This window comes from Lepidochelys olivacea, assembly GCF_965140295.1.
Source record: "Lepidochelys olivacea isolate rLepOli2 genome assembly, chromosome: 11".
NCBI classification, from domain to species: Eukaryota; Metazoa; Chordata; order Testudines; family Cheloniidae; genus Lepidochelys; species Lepidochelys olivacea.
Genome location: NC_140421.1, coordinates 56,962,889 through 56,976,260, shown reverse-complemented (window position 1 = coordinate 56,976,260; position 13,372 = coordinate 56,962,889). Strand labels below are relative to the sequence as shown.

At 43.8% G+C, this 13,372-nt stretch overlaps 1 protein-coding gene across 12 annotated transcripts in view; it reads right to left on the bottom strand.

Annotated features, from left to right (window-relative positions):
* Positions 1–124: 124 nt before the first annotated feature.
* Positions 125–13,372, bottom strand: part of CCDC150 (coiled-coil domain containing 150) — a 51,666-nt gene continuing 38,418 nt past the window's right edge. For 3 of the 12 annotated variants that reach the window (XM_084643624.1, XM_084643613.1, XM_084643615.1), the window contains 9 exons: positions 12,723–12,892; positions 11,750–11,876; positions 10,870–11,064; positions 10,200–10,268; positions 9,952–10,113; positions 9,487–9,573; positions 7,171–7,290; positions 1,615–6,088; positions 125–886 (listed from right to left, as the gene is read on the bottom strand). In XM_084643624.1, coding sequence (XP_084499750.1) covers positions 5,972–6,088; positions 7,171–7,290; positions 9,487–9,573; positions 9,952–10,113; positions 10,200–10,268; positions 10,870–11,064; positions 11,750–11,876; positions 12,723–12,892 — 1,047 coding nt within the window. In that variant the 3' untranslated portion in view covers positions 125–886; positions 1,615–5,971. Of the gene's footprint in view, positions 887–1,614; positions 6,089–7,170; positions 7,291–9,452; positions 9,574–9,951; positions 10,164–10,199; positions 10,269–10,869; positions 11,065–11,749; positions 11,877–12,722; positions 12,893–13,372 lie in introns of those variants that run through there. The other 9 variants (XM_084643620.1, XM_084643618.1, XM_084643619.1 and 6 more) reach the window with 9 other exon arrangements.

Genomic DNA, 13,372 nt, shown 5'->3' with positions numbered 1-13,372 from the left:
TGTATATTGCTTCGCTAATCAAGAATGATAATTCCGATTATACAGGTGTCATATGTTGATCTTATCCTGCAGAGAAATAACGTCATACTGGAAGTGATGATGATAGTCCTATCTCTGAAACTTATCTTCAGTAAGATTTGTTTTAAAAGTCTTTGTAGTATTACAATACTAAATTTTGGTATGTGTAGTACTTCGAGCTGGCCCAACTAATTGAAGTTTAGTGGTAACGCGAATTATATTAGATAACACATTAGTCAGTTTGGTGGTATAACCAGGCTCATGCATTAAATCTCAGCCACTTGTTACAGCTCTTGAAGAAAACTGGAACAAAGGTCTTGCCAAATTCTCTGTTCCTGGTGAACCAAAATATAATTTGTTTATATTAGATCAGATGATGAGATCAAATGGTCAGACAAAATGATGACACATACATACTACTGTTGAAAGTGTGCTGTTCGCTCATCAACACAATTAAAAAAAAAATCTCAATCTGTGGACTTCTGATGTGCTGAAGGTAAGAGAAAATGACTTGTGTTTTGGAGAATAGGTCATAACTGGCCAGCATTTATAGTATCCCGAATATTATTCCTTCTTCCCCAAAAGTCAGCTTTAATTCTACTATTTTCTAACTTGAATGCTAGACTTTGCAACCTTAATTTGGCTCCCTTTTTTATGTCCGTATGATAGTCTCTAATTGTATGATCAGATACTGTTTTTGCCGCAACTTTATTCAGTGCACAGGACAGATGGTACTCAAGGAATTAACTGGATCCAAAACATGAATGCACAGAAGCTTCTCAGAGAACCTTGTTAAGAATTTAACCTGTGAAAAACAATGTTGTTTTTTTTCTTAACTGCGTTCTCGGAAATGGCCAAACTGCTTCTGCTAAAACAAAAAAAAAAAATCAGCTGGAGGTGGAAACCTTTAGCTTAAATAGTTGGCAAAGTTGTAATCAATTGGTAAGTGGCTTAGAATGGAAACATTTTTTAGGCAACTTTAACTGTAGTTGCTGCCAGCTCTGATATTCCTTTCCCAAGTTATTTTCTTACTTTAAACTGTAGACCGTTCTGTATCAAATAATAAATTATTACAATATTGGGCTTAATTACCTGGATAGTCTTGTTCTTAGAGTGTGCTTAGATACAATAGTGGTGGGTAGCTTGGACCTCCCTAGAAGGTTGTTTACAAAAGTGTCTACTCCTTGTCCTCAAACCCTAACCACAAATGTGTTCTGTCTGAGTGATACTGGGAATGACCATTAGAAAGCTGCTTGCTATTCTCACATGTATGTACTTTCATTGAAGGCCATGGATCCAGAGTAAGGGCTAACAGTGTCTAATGCTGTGTAATGCTATATAGCTCTATAAGTGAGCATATTTTTATTTAGTTTTGCCATCTTCCAAATATTACTGAGGTAGAAAATGTTTGTTTAGTAGAAATTTCACACTTCCTATAACGACTTACCATGGCAGCTCATAGTTCTTATCCTGATTATCCATTTACAGTATGGCAGTGTCAATGAAAGTTGTACAGGTGAGTTGCATCATACGCGCATTTAACTTATGCAAATTCAACTATATGCGCTCGGCAAAAAAAGAAAAATAACAAGATACCTGTAAATAGCGCGGGCGATTCCATCGACCATTCCACTCAGTGAGCATATGCCCCGGAGTGAGCGTGAGATGGGAGACATGAATCTGCTGTTCCCTCAGTTGGTCTCAGTTCCTGCTTGCCTCTCGTAGTGTGAGCATCTCGCCACGCTGAGTGTGATTCTAGTGTTTAAAGATACATATTTTTCGTACAACATGGCCCCTAAACTCAAGCCAACTACTTCATCTGGTGCTCAACCGAAGAAACAGCCATCTGTTGCAACGCTGGAGGAAAAACTGGCTGTGTTGGACTTACTGAGAGATGGTATGTTGGTCTCCAACGTGGCGCGTAAATATGGCCGCAACCAATCTAGCATCTGTGCCATCTAGATTCGAGAGAGAGAAATTCTTCAAGCTGTGGCATCAAGTGCTCCAATAACTGCTAAGGTGATGAGCTTGGTGCGTGTTAAGACTTTAGTGAAGACTGAAAAGGCATTAAACTAATGGCTGGAAGACGTGAACTGTAAACGTGTGTTTATCGATGGCAACACGTTGCGAGAAAAGGCTCTTAGCCTCTACATGCTGTTCAAACCTCCCGCTGAAGAGGGACAGCCTTTGAGAAGGAATTCAAAGCCAGCCAAGGTTGGCTTAACAGTTTTAGGAACCGCTTCAACCTCAAAAATGTGGAGCGACTGGTGAAACTACATCTGCCAATGAAGAATGATTTAATTTCTGAATACGATCCCTCTATGGAACGAAGCCTCAAAATCACACGTAGTATTTTATGGATGATTTGAGACCATACCAAGAAATGTTTGAGCAGCTCAAGAGACAACAGCGACAGTTGCCGATCACCATGTTTTTAAAGGGAAAAACAACCAGCAGCAGATGAGCCTACGCAGTTAACTTCTTGAGCTGAACCAGAGCCAACCACTTCGTCTACGACTCGCTCTCCATCACATCCATCCTCCTGGATCGACATCAAGCCGTCAACCCCCCGTAATTAAAAATACATTACTGTAAAATTATATTTTGCATATGTACTCTTTATACTGTACATTAGTGTATACATTTATACATATTACTGTACAGGGTTGTATACACAAAACCATGTACAGTATACTGTACTTTATGGGCAATTTAAGGGATTTTCAAGGGTAATTTTGACGATACGCAATTTTAGCTTTACGTGCTGACTTTAGAACCTAACCCCCGCGTAAGATGTGACTCCACTGTACATCTACTCCTACCAATATTCAGCAGGTGGTGGAAAAGTTAAGGTCTGAATTTAACTCTAACTACTACAATGAATTTAAAACCACAACTCCAATAGTGGGGAAAATAAAGTGATCTCCGCTGTCGTATTGTCCCATTTGACAATTTTTAGAAAGAGTTGGGTGCTTTTGGAAATCCCATGCCATAAAACTGAGTTAAAAGAACACATCCCATGGCTTTCAACAGCATGTGTGCTCCTATCTTCATTGAGTGCGGGGGGAAGTCCAACCCATAACTGTGTACTGTGAGACATATCTAATTAGAAAAAAGCTGGTTTTTTCCCCTCTCCTTCAGAACTATGGAGACCACCCAGCCCAGAACCTCTCAGAAGTGCAGTCCTAGCTATCTTTGCTCTAATTCTATAGGGCTCAGAAGGCAGTGGCAGGTCAGTGCAGGGTGGCAGGGAATAGCTGTGCCCTGCAGGAAAGGCTGGTTGGTGACTCTGGAGCTGCTATTCTTCCTTCAGTGTCAGTGCCCCAGCATGGTACTAGGAGCACCCGTCCCCTGCTTCAGGCACAAAACGGAGTTCCTGCCCAAGCCCAGGGTGCTGTCTCTAAGAACAGCATTAACCATACTGTTCCTGTAAAATTAAGGTAATTGTATTCTGCCTTTATCAATTTACTACGTAGTTATGATAGGCTGTGGTATCCTGCCTTCCTGTCATGCTGCTCCTCCCGCCATGATGAAGGGAGTATTCAGCAAAAACTATTCAGTGAACATCAAGGCATTTCCCCATCCTCTGGGCTTTACTGTAGCAGGCTAGTGGTTAGGATGAAAAGCACTACAGCAGCGTAAGTATTACTCTATGCTTAGACTGCGTCTAAGTCTCACCACACTCAGTCCTAAACACCTCAGGACAAGTGCTTATTGGGTACTTGTTTAAAAGAAATAATAGGTTTCATGTACCATGGATTAGAATGACAACCTGCAACTATTTAAGTATTAATTAAAGCAGATTTAATGACTATTTAAATACAAAGCAGATATCTATACACAGCAATTATACACACAGCACTCCAGTGTCCTGTATCTGTGAAAAGAGGGCCTGATGAAAGAAAGAATCCCTACCCACTAATCACTAAAACAATGGCTCCTTGGTAGCAACAACTACTAAAGGAAACTGGATGGTAGCAGTTGGAGCTGTCTTCCCTCACTGGACCATACCTCATAGCATCTCTTTTTAGATGAAGGGCAGTGTGTTTTGTCATTAACAGCCACATAGCTTAACGAGATCAAATAGATGAAGTGTGAAATAAGGCAGCCAGTGCCACGCTAGGTTGGTTTCCGGCTATGCCTACAGCTTGGTGCTAACGTTGGCAGAGTTAGACTACACTACTGATACTGACCCGAGAGGAGAACAGGGCTATGGAACAGAATCCTACACATAAGCTCATTTTAACCCCACCACTCAGAAGTGATGTGGTGTGCAGAAACTCAGCTCGCCAGTGGTAGATTGGGAGGAGGAACATAAGGTTGTATTGAAGACTTCTGCTGCTTAGGAATTTCAGCAACATAACAGGATCTGAGCCATGAAGTTAATGAAAGATACCTATTAGTTTTAATGGGCTTCCAATCAGGTGCTTAATCACTAAGGGTCTGATCCTGTTTTCACTGATGTCAATGGCAAAATACCCCTTTGACAGCAATAGGGGCAGGACCAGGTCCTAAAATAATGGTCCAGGCTGTTGTAGCATAATTAAGTTTATATGACAAATGTAGGTATATAAAATGGGTGGAATGATTGTTATTTGCCAAGTCCCAGCAATATGCTTGGCTCTGTACACACCACAGAGGAAGAAGGCATAGCCTTTGCCCCACAGAGCTTCAAACTAGCCCCACAAAAACAAATGGATCAGACAACTGGAGGAAACAGCACTGTAATTATTAAAATTAGGTGTGTAACAGCACATCTGATGTAGCTGGGTTACACCGTAAGCCAAGACAGACTGAGTTTTAAGGAGGGAATCTGAGCTACTCAGAAGTGCTCATTAATTGAACAGTGGATGAAAATTGTTCGTTTCTATATCATAAGGGAATGGTAGTTAAAGTCTTAACCCACTGCAACTACGAGTGTATAGCACCTGCTGTGGACACCACCTGCCCTTTGGGTAACTTGTTCCAAGGTGGTGCAGAATTAATCAACTCTATTAATCACATGGGTACCAATGGTGCAAGGTGTTCTGCCTGGCAGCCTCTCACACCCACATGGAGCACCTTCCAGCAATGGAGCCTTGGGCAGACAGGGATCCTGCAATTGCTCAAGGGCACTGTCCTCCTCTCAGTGCCCAGACCCAGGGCTCCTTTTACTGCTACTAATGGTAGCTGTTCCCATCAGCTAAGAAGGGATCCTCCCTGTACTGGTCAGGTAACCATCAGTATCCAACAGTGGACAACTGCCCTCTTTCAGCAAGTTTACCATCACCAACCTAGGAATCCAAAAGACCATCCCCTGGATAGGCAGAATCCTTGCACAACAATCTGAGCTCTCAATAATAACGATGTCTCCTCACTTTGCAGGGCTCATTCCAACCCACTCCCCTCCTCTTGAGCTGCTAAAACACAAATGAGAGATGTGACTGGAGACAAAGATCCAGAACATAAACTTACTTGTATAGGAAGCTTTAGAGATAGGAATAATTTCTTTGCTATAAATTATGGTTTTGCTAATCTGAGTTCCATGATAAAGTGTTTAAGCAAACTAGTCCCACTCAAAGGCCATGTTAGGGTGGGGGAAATGGAAAGCTACCTCACAAAATAATACATTCCAGTATGTGTCAGACAGGTGAGACTTATTAGCTAAGCTGAACTGGAGCACACAATTTAATATTCCAAAACCTGTCTGCACTGGTCTCCCATCAGCCAGCCAGTCAAGGTGCATTTTATTTGAAGGATCTTCCTCACTGAATCAGAGCAGACCCTGTTCATAAGTTCATACAGGACCTCTGCTTACACCCACTCAAAAATCTTCTGAAATATGCAGATGCTTATAGATCAAGATACTTCAACCTTAGGGCTCATCTTCCACCATGTGAAGATCTGGTCTGAACTGTGGTGTTCACAAGTGCAGGGTGGGATGGCAGCCTGGAAGCTCCTGGGTTAGATGACATCACTTCCTGTCTAGCTCAGATTGGTACTTCCTGGAGATGAGTTTGAGCTGCTGCTTAGTCTCCCAGCGATTCAGGGAGGCTTGGCTAGGGAGTTTCATGGCCTTTTCCTTCTCCATCTGTTAAAGGACAGGGTACTGGATGAAAACTGATTATCCCCTCTCATTCCCAATGAACAGTAGAAAATACAGAGATTGCAGCAGCTCAAGATACATCTTTAGAGCAAGGTCAAACAGCTCTCTGGGAATTGCCACAGCTGTAAGAGACAAAGGCTCTGAGATCTGCATACAAAACAAGGTAAGGAGAACTGTCTTTACAGAACTGTTTGGATGAGTGTCGGAGGAGAATAGCAGCAGTCATGGAGAAAAGCAAGAGAAGAAGGCACACTACAGCCACTCATTTTCAATACAGTTTTTTGGGTAGGAGCTTAATCAGACCTAAAATATAGCTGGAGAGAAGCAGGATATGGAAAATGGAGAGAAAGGGGCTCCCTCATTCCTCTCCTGTCTCCACCTGGCTCTAGTAGGTTCAACAAATGTCATCTCCCCACCAAATAAGCACATTCTGTGAAACATCAGCAAAAAGTTAGAGAACTAAACTTCAAAACCTTTGTCCAGGGGCTTACTCCTTTGAGAGTGTTTTCCTGCCCCAAGGAGATGCTAGTTGGGCTGAGAGAGGTGGGGGCTAATGGGAACTGCAGAAATCAACAGGGCTTAAGAAACCAAAATTCTGATTGTCACCTTTAACCTGCTAAATAAATGAGATAGGAAACAGGGAAAATTTTGGTCTGAGGTCTGCTCTTCCCCTCGCTTGAGGTGGGGAAGTTTTGTTTGCAGATCACGCCTCTCTGCTCCTGCTCTGCATACAGCAGAACATCACAAAGGGGCAGAGTTTTCTTATAGTTCTCCAGAAACTCTCCTGCCCATGTTATATGCATTCAAACAAAACAGTGTTGGCTTTCTTCTGGCACTGATACTCACCTCTGCATAGGAAACACCTGCTACAGTCCTGCATGGCCTTGCTATTACCTTCACTTCAACAGGTGCCAGCACTCTTCCTTGCAACAGCATGGCCTGCCTGTACTCATACCATTGCTCCTCTAACATACCCAGGGAACTCTACTACAGGCTGTTCCCTATTCCTCATCCTTCCATTAACTATGCACCTCTACCTTGAAAGTAAAAGCAACTCCCTTATTTACCTCCTTGCAATAGTTCCTTTCACTGGGGATATTCTGCTGTTTGTTTTTCACTAGCTCTAGCTGCAGGCTGTCAAATTTAGATTTGAACCAGTGGTGAGCTTCCTCCAGGTTAGCTGTGATCTGAGGAAGAGAGTAGTGATTAGAGTCAGAAAGAGAACTGTTAGCAGTTTCAACTTCTGGGCTGCACACCAGACAGGCAAGATTTCAAATCCAGACTTCTTTAAATCTCCCACCTCTATGTAAGCATAGAGCACACCACTTGGCCATCCTGGCCTCCTTCCTACAACATGGTGGAGGGGGTGGAAAGGTCCACACTGCACTGCTGTTACCCCCTTATTGAGTAACTAATGGGCCTCTCATTGGCACTAGCCCAAGAGAAAACAATTCTAACTAGAGGGAAAAGCATCAAGAAGGTGGTAGAGGAAGAGAGTAAAATGGAGGCTAAATACAGCAAACCACAGAAGAAAGAGGGGAGACAGCATGGCCTTTGCTTGGCAATGTGCTGGCACCAGGATCATTTAAAGAACGACAAATGCTGTAAAATTAGCAAGTTATTTCACATCATGTGTTAGCAAGAACTCTTGTTAAGGACAATCCTATATGCAGATCATAGAATCATAGAATATCAGGGTTGGAAGGGACCTCAGGAGGTCATCTAGTCCAACCCCCTGCTCAAAGCAGGACCAATCCCCAACTAAATCATCCCAGCTAGGGCTTTGTCAAGCCTGACCTTAAAAACTTCTAAATAAGGCCATTCCACCACCTCCCTAGGTAACGCATTCCAGTGCTTCACCACCCTCCTAGTGAAAAAGTTTTTCCTAATATCCAACCTAAACCTCCCCCACTGCAACTTGAGACCATTACTCCTTGTTCTGTCATCTGCTACCACTGAGAACAGTCTAGATCCATCTTCTTTGGAACCCCCTTTCAGGTAGTTGAAAGCAGCTATCAAATCCCCCCTCATTCTTCTCTTCTGCAAACTAAACAATCCCTGTTCCCTCAGCCTCTCCTCATAAGTCATGTGTTCCAGTCCCCTAATCATTTTTCTTGCCCTCTGCTGGACGCTTTCCAATTTTTCCACATCCTTCTTGTAGTGTGAGGCCCAAAACTGGACATAGTACTCCAGATGAGGCCTCACCAATGTCGAATAGAGGGGAACGATCACGTCTCTCGATCTGCTGGCAATACCCCTACTTATACAGCCCAAAATGCCATTGGCCTTCTTGGCAACAAGGGCACACTGTTGACTCATATCCAGCTTCTCATCCACTGTACCCCCTAGGTCCTTTTCTGCAGAACTGCTGCCTAGCCATTCGGTCCCTAGTCTGTAGCGGTGCATGGGATTCTTCCGTCCTAAGTGCAGGACTCTGCACTTGTCCTTGTTGAACCTCATCAGATTTCTTTTGGCCCAATCCTCTAATTTATCTAGGTCCCTCTGTATCCTATCCCTACCCTCCAGCGTATCTACGTCTTCTCCCAGTTTAGTGTCATCTGCAAACTTGCTGAAGGTGCAATCCACGTCATCCTCCAGATCATTAATGAAGATATTGAACAAAACCGGCCCGAAGACCGACCCTTGGGGCACTCCACTTGATAACAGACTGCCAACTAGACATGGAGCCATTGATCGCTACCCATTGAGCCCGACAATCTAGCCAGCTTTCTATCCACCTACTACTGCTACAAAGTACTGTGCAGTTTGAATTTAAAGGACCTTTATTACTTACTCCCTTACCTACCCTGGAGAGCTCCCTTGTGAAATAACTACAGTACTGTACAATTTGGAACCAAATTACTGTAACACTTCTGTAAGGTATTGTGCTTTGGACTTTTACTGTGCAATACCATCGGCTTTCAATAAGCGATGAGGTGCATGGGGAAATGTGACTCACCTTTAAAAGAGGTGGTTTGGAGTAATGTTATTCAAAATGGTACAATATAGCGGCTCACACTGCTTAATGGAGAGGACAGATGTGCAGGTGTTTTAAACTTGTCAATACCCACAAGCCATTGAACCAGGTGGAAACTGACAGAAATGGAGAGAACTTCCTCTTACAGGCCTAACTAAACTATAATAATTTGTATAGGAGACTGTTAAGAGCTCTAACAGAAGAAGGGCCTGGGATAAGCACTAGCCAATGACCATGGGGAGAAATAGACTGTGGCTGCACCTTACTTCCCACCTCATCAAAGGCTTGTTCTTAACACTTAAAGGGCCTCCCAGTGCATGTCCCACAAACAAATCTTGTCATCCCCAAGGACGGATAACTCTTGCTTTGTACCAGAGGATCTCTTCTTTCCCACTGTTGTATTCACCTGTTCCGATTCTACACTGGCTTCTTTCAGTTTCTGCTCAGTTTCCTCTTTGCATTTCTTCAAGTGTTTGACTGTATCATCTAGCTTCTGGAGAGAGAAAAATAACACCCAGACCTCTCTCTTTATTTTGTTCATACAGGACATAACACAAACCACTTCTATATAACAGAATGAGCAGGAATCTGGACTGGAAAGTTTTGGTAGAATAACTCCCAGCCCAGTAGGTCAAATATTCAGTTCCATAAAAGCCCATGCCATACATTGCTGTCCATGCTCCAATAAACAGCTATAAAGAGAGGTTATAAAAGCCCCCTTGGCATGGGAATGAGCACCCACCACTGGCAATAGGACCCTACAGTTATGGCCCAGCAACATGCTCAGAGGCAATAAGCATTCAGACCCCAGGACAGGATCATGCAGCTCAGCACGGATCATACTGTATTTCCAAGGCTGTGAGCATTTTACCTGACATTGGTTCTCTAGCTGCCGCCGCATTTTCTGCTCCATTTCCAGCTGGGCCTCCAGCTGCCTGTTCCGTGTTGCCACTTCATGCTGGTTTTTGGCCAAGGTCTGCATCTCACTCTGAAGACTTGTTAACTCTGTCACGAATTTCTGGATGCTCTGTGACTAGAGATGGCATGGAAGTGAGATCTCAGTGACCACATGCAGATTCTAATCTAATGGAAAGGGGAAGTTGTATAGTGAGCTCCCACCTGCTCATAGTTTTTTTTCTGATACTGCTCCTTGATCAGTTCCATTTGCCTCAGCTCAGATTCAATCTCCTGAAAATAATTTTAAATGAAAGGAGGAAGCTCCAGTGAAATTGTTTAATGTGACAGAGCTTGGGCTGCTCCAAACGCCATCCTTACTGTGTGACTGAGATTTGGAGTAACACATGCTCTGCTGGGGACAAGCAGGCAGCAGAGTGGCATTCGAGCCCAGCACAGAGGATCTTCATTAAGACAGGGAGAGGGAGGCACAAGCACCCAGCACCCAGTAGTGTTCTACTGACTGGAAATCACTCATTTATAAAAGGCGGCCAGAAGCTGTAGGCCCTTCCCTTCAACATGACCTATTGGCAAAAAGATGCCTTATCCAATCCACTGAACTGGGAAACAAAGGACTACCGTGAAGTGATCTGTCGAACTATAGAGTGATTCCATAGCAAAAAGAGCATTTAATGTAGGGAAAAAAAGACACAAAAGACGAGCATTTCCCAGCTGTTACTGACACTATCAGACTCCTACTGGCACCAGGTTTTTTCTATACCAGTGGCAGTATCCTGGCCTGGCCCCACTGCAGTGACAGCAGTAGTTCTTCCCATTACAAGGAGAGATGGTGTATGAACGGGGTTTTTCAGAGTGAAAAGGTATCTGCACAAACCTTTATCCTCTCTGTGTTCTGGATGTTGTTAGTTTTGGAGGCCAAGTAGTGTCTGATTTGAGCACTTTGGCTCTTTAGCTTCCCCCTGTAACTGACCAGGGACTTTTCCAACTCCATTATTTTCTGCCGCAGCTCCCTGTTAGCCCGGGACACTTCAGCTGATTTGGAAGAAGCCTCTTCCAGGGCTTTCTTCAGCTAGGAGGCATATAGAAGAGGTTAGTTCATGTTCATCCCCAAAAATGTCTGGCTAGGGTAATCAGAGACATGTATTTCCTGTGAATATCACCAAGAAGAGAGTCTCTGGTAAGTAGCTGTTAAGCTGGATCTTCCAGTTATTCATAGGGAATGAAAGAATACACAGGTTAACCTCTGGGTTTCTGAATTCTTGTAAGGTCAGAGGACACAGATCATAGAAAGAATATAGCCCATGACAGACCAAAGAAGCAGAGACCACTGTTTTACTGCCTCTTCTCTTCCATATACCATGTTTTTATGACAAGGATTTTGCAATAATTGGAGGCTGCTATCAAACATCATACAACCTTCAAACTATAGCCTTTTGGTCCTTCCTGGAAACCACATTCTAATTAATCTTTGGTTTATTCCATAGGCCTTAGAGGGAAATACAGTTAGGTTTGCACAAAAAACAAAAGGGGAGGGATAGACGTGATAAATACATCACTAACTATGCTACAGCCACCAGAGCATCACTTTGTCCACTGCAGGCCAAAACTCTCTTATGTTGCTACCAAGTGATATTGCAACACAAAAGGGGGACAAGAAGTGTCATAGATCACTTTTGTTTTCTTATTGTTGGGAAGCAGAGCTCTTCTCGGGAAACTGACCATGGAAGGAATCTTGCAATTCTGCCCCTCCTCACCTCAGCAGATTCCCTGTGACCTGCTTTCCTTGTAGCCTCTCGCTCGGTCTGAAACTGCTTCTTCAAGGACTCCAAGCGTTCGGTATACAGCTTTTCTTCCATTGTGGCTTCTTCAATTAGCTGCTCCCTTTCAGGAAAGAAGGAAGACAAAAGCTATAGGAAATAAACCATACTGAATGAATTCATAAACACTACAAGTGGGAAGACCTGGCCACAAAAAGAAAACAGCAAGAAAAAGTGATGGTCCAAAAATATTTTCTGTGCTTGGGTGGGCCTCATTTTGCCACATTACGTGCGCCATGAAGATTTGACTTAGCTTTTGAAGCATGGCAGTCCAGGAGGCCAGTTCAATTTGTTCATCCAACTGCACGTTCAGCACATTTCTTTCCTCAACAACAGCTCCAAACAGAAATACAAGACAGATTCTCCTTGTCTGAGGGAGGCTTTCCTCTCAGAGGCATCTGCTCTAGGCCAGCCTGCAGAGTTCTCCCAGGAGAATGAGGCGGACTGCTCCAGCTCATAACATTCCTCAACTCCTATCAGCAAGCAGCCTGCAGTTCCCAGGAGGCAGACTCCTTCCCCGCCCCCATCCCCTCCTGGCAGTACAGGAACAACAGCCATATTGCAAGGCTGTCAGTGGCAAGTGCTGCCAGCCACGCAGGCATATTCACTCAAACAGCAGAATAGTGCTCCTGCATTCTGGGCTGCGCCACACATACAGCCCAGAGGAAAGACTGGGCTCCATTTGCAGCCTTCCAATACTGCAGAGGAGCCTGGAGAAGTCACTGCATCAGCAGGCAAACGGCTCGTTCATGAGGGCTTTGCACCAGTCCATCAATCCACCAAGCTCAACAGCCACACCACAGAGATTGTTGCTGCAACTGACAAAAGCATGGAAAGGGCCACAAGCTCTGCAGCTAGAAATGGAAAAGCAAAGTGTTCCTCAGCCACGGCACCTTGCACTTGTTCTTACCTGCAGGCCATCAACTGCTGATGCTCAATTTCTTTCCTGTTCATTTCTTCCTGAGTATGTATCAGCTTGCTCTGCAGGGTACTATTGGCCTGCAGAGCTTGTTCCAAACTCAAAGCAAGCTTCTTGTTGTCTGCTCTAGCAACTTCTAGTGCTTTACAAAGTGGGTCCACCTCAGGGGTAAAGAGAGAGAGATCTAATTTATATTTAATTGAATGAGAAGAACTTCTATAAACACTCCTTCCCTCACCAACTCCCCAGTAAGAACAGAAGGGATCTTTTTCCCAGTCAGTGTCAATTCGCTCGACTAGAACTCTGGCAAATACAAATGGTGTGTTAGCAGCCTCTGCTTGATGACTATCGATTGAGGGCAACTGGTGGCCTGTGGGAAGTCCTTAGACTCAATTTCAGAAGACCAAGCATCACATCCTGCTTTCCATCAAGGCTTCACAAGACAGCAAACTTCCTTCCAAGTGAAGGCTGTCCATGGTAGACATAACCATGACTGACACTAACAACTGCCCTGTCTATATTAAGGGCAAAATTGTCTTTAAGTGTTAGGTTTTAAAACACAATTCTATTTTAAGTTTCTCCTGGTATAGACATGGCCGAAGAGATGCCTCCAATGCCTCCAGCAAAAGACAGAAGACTAG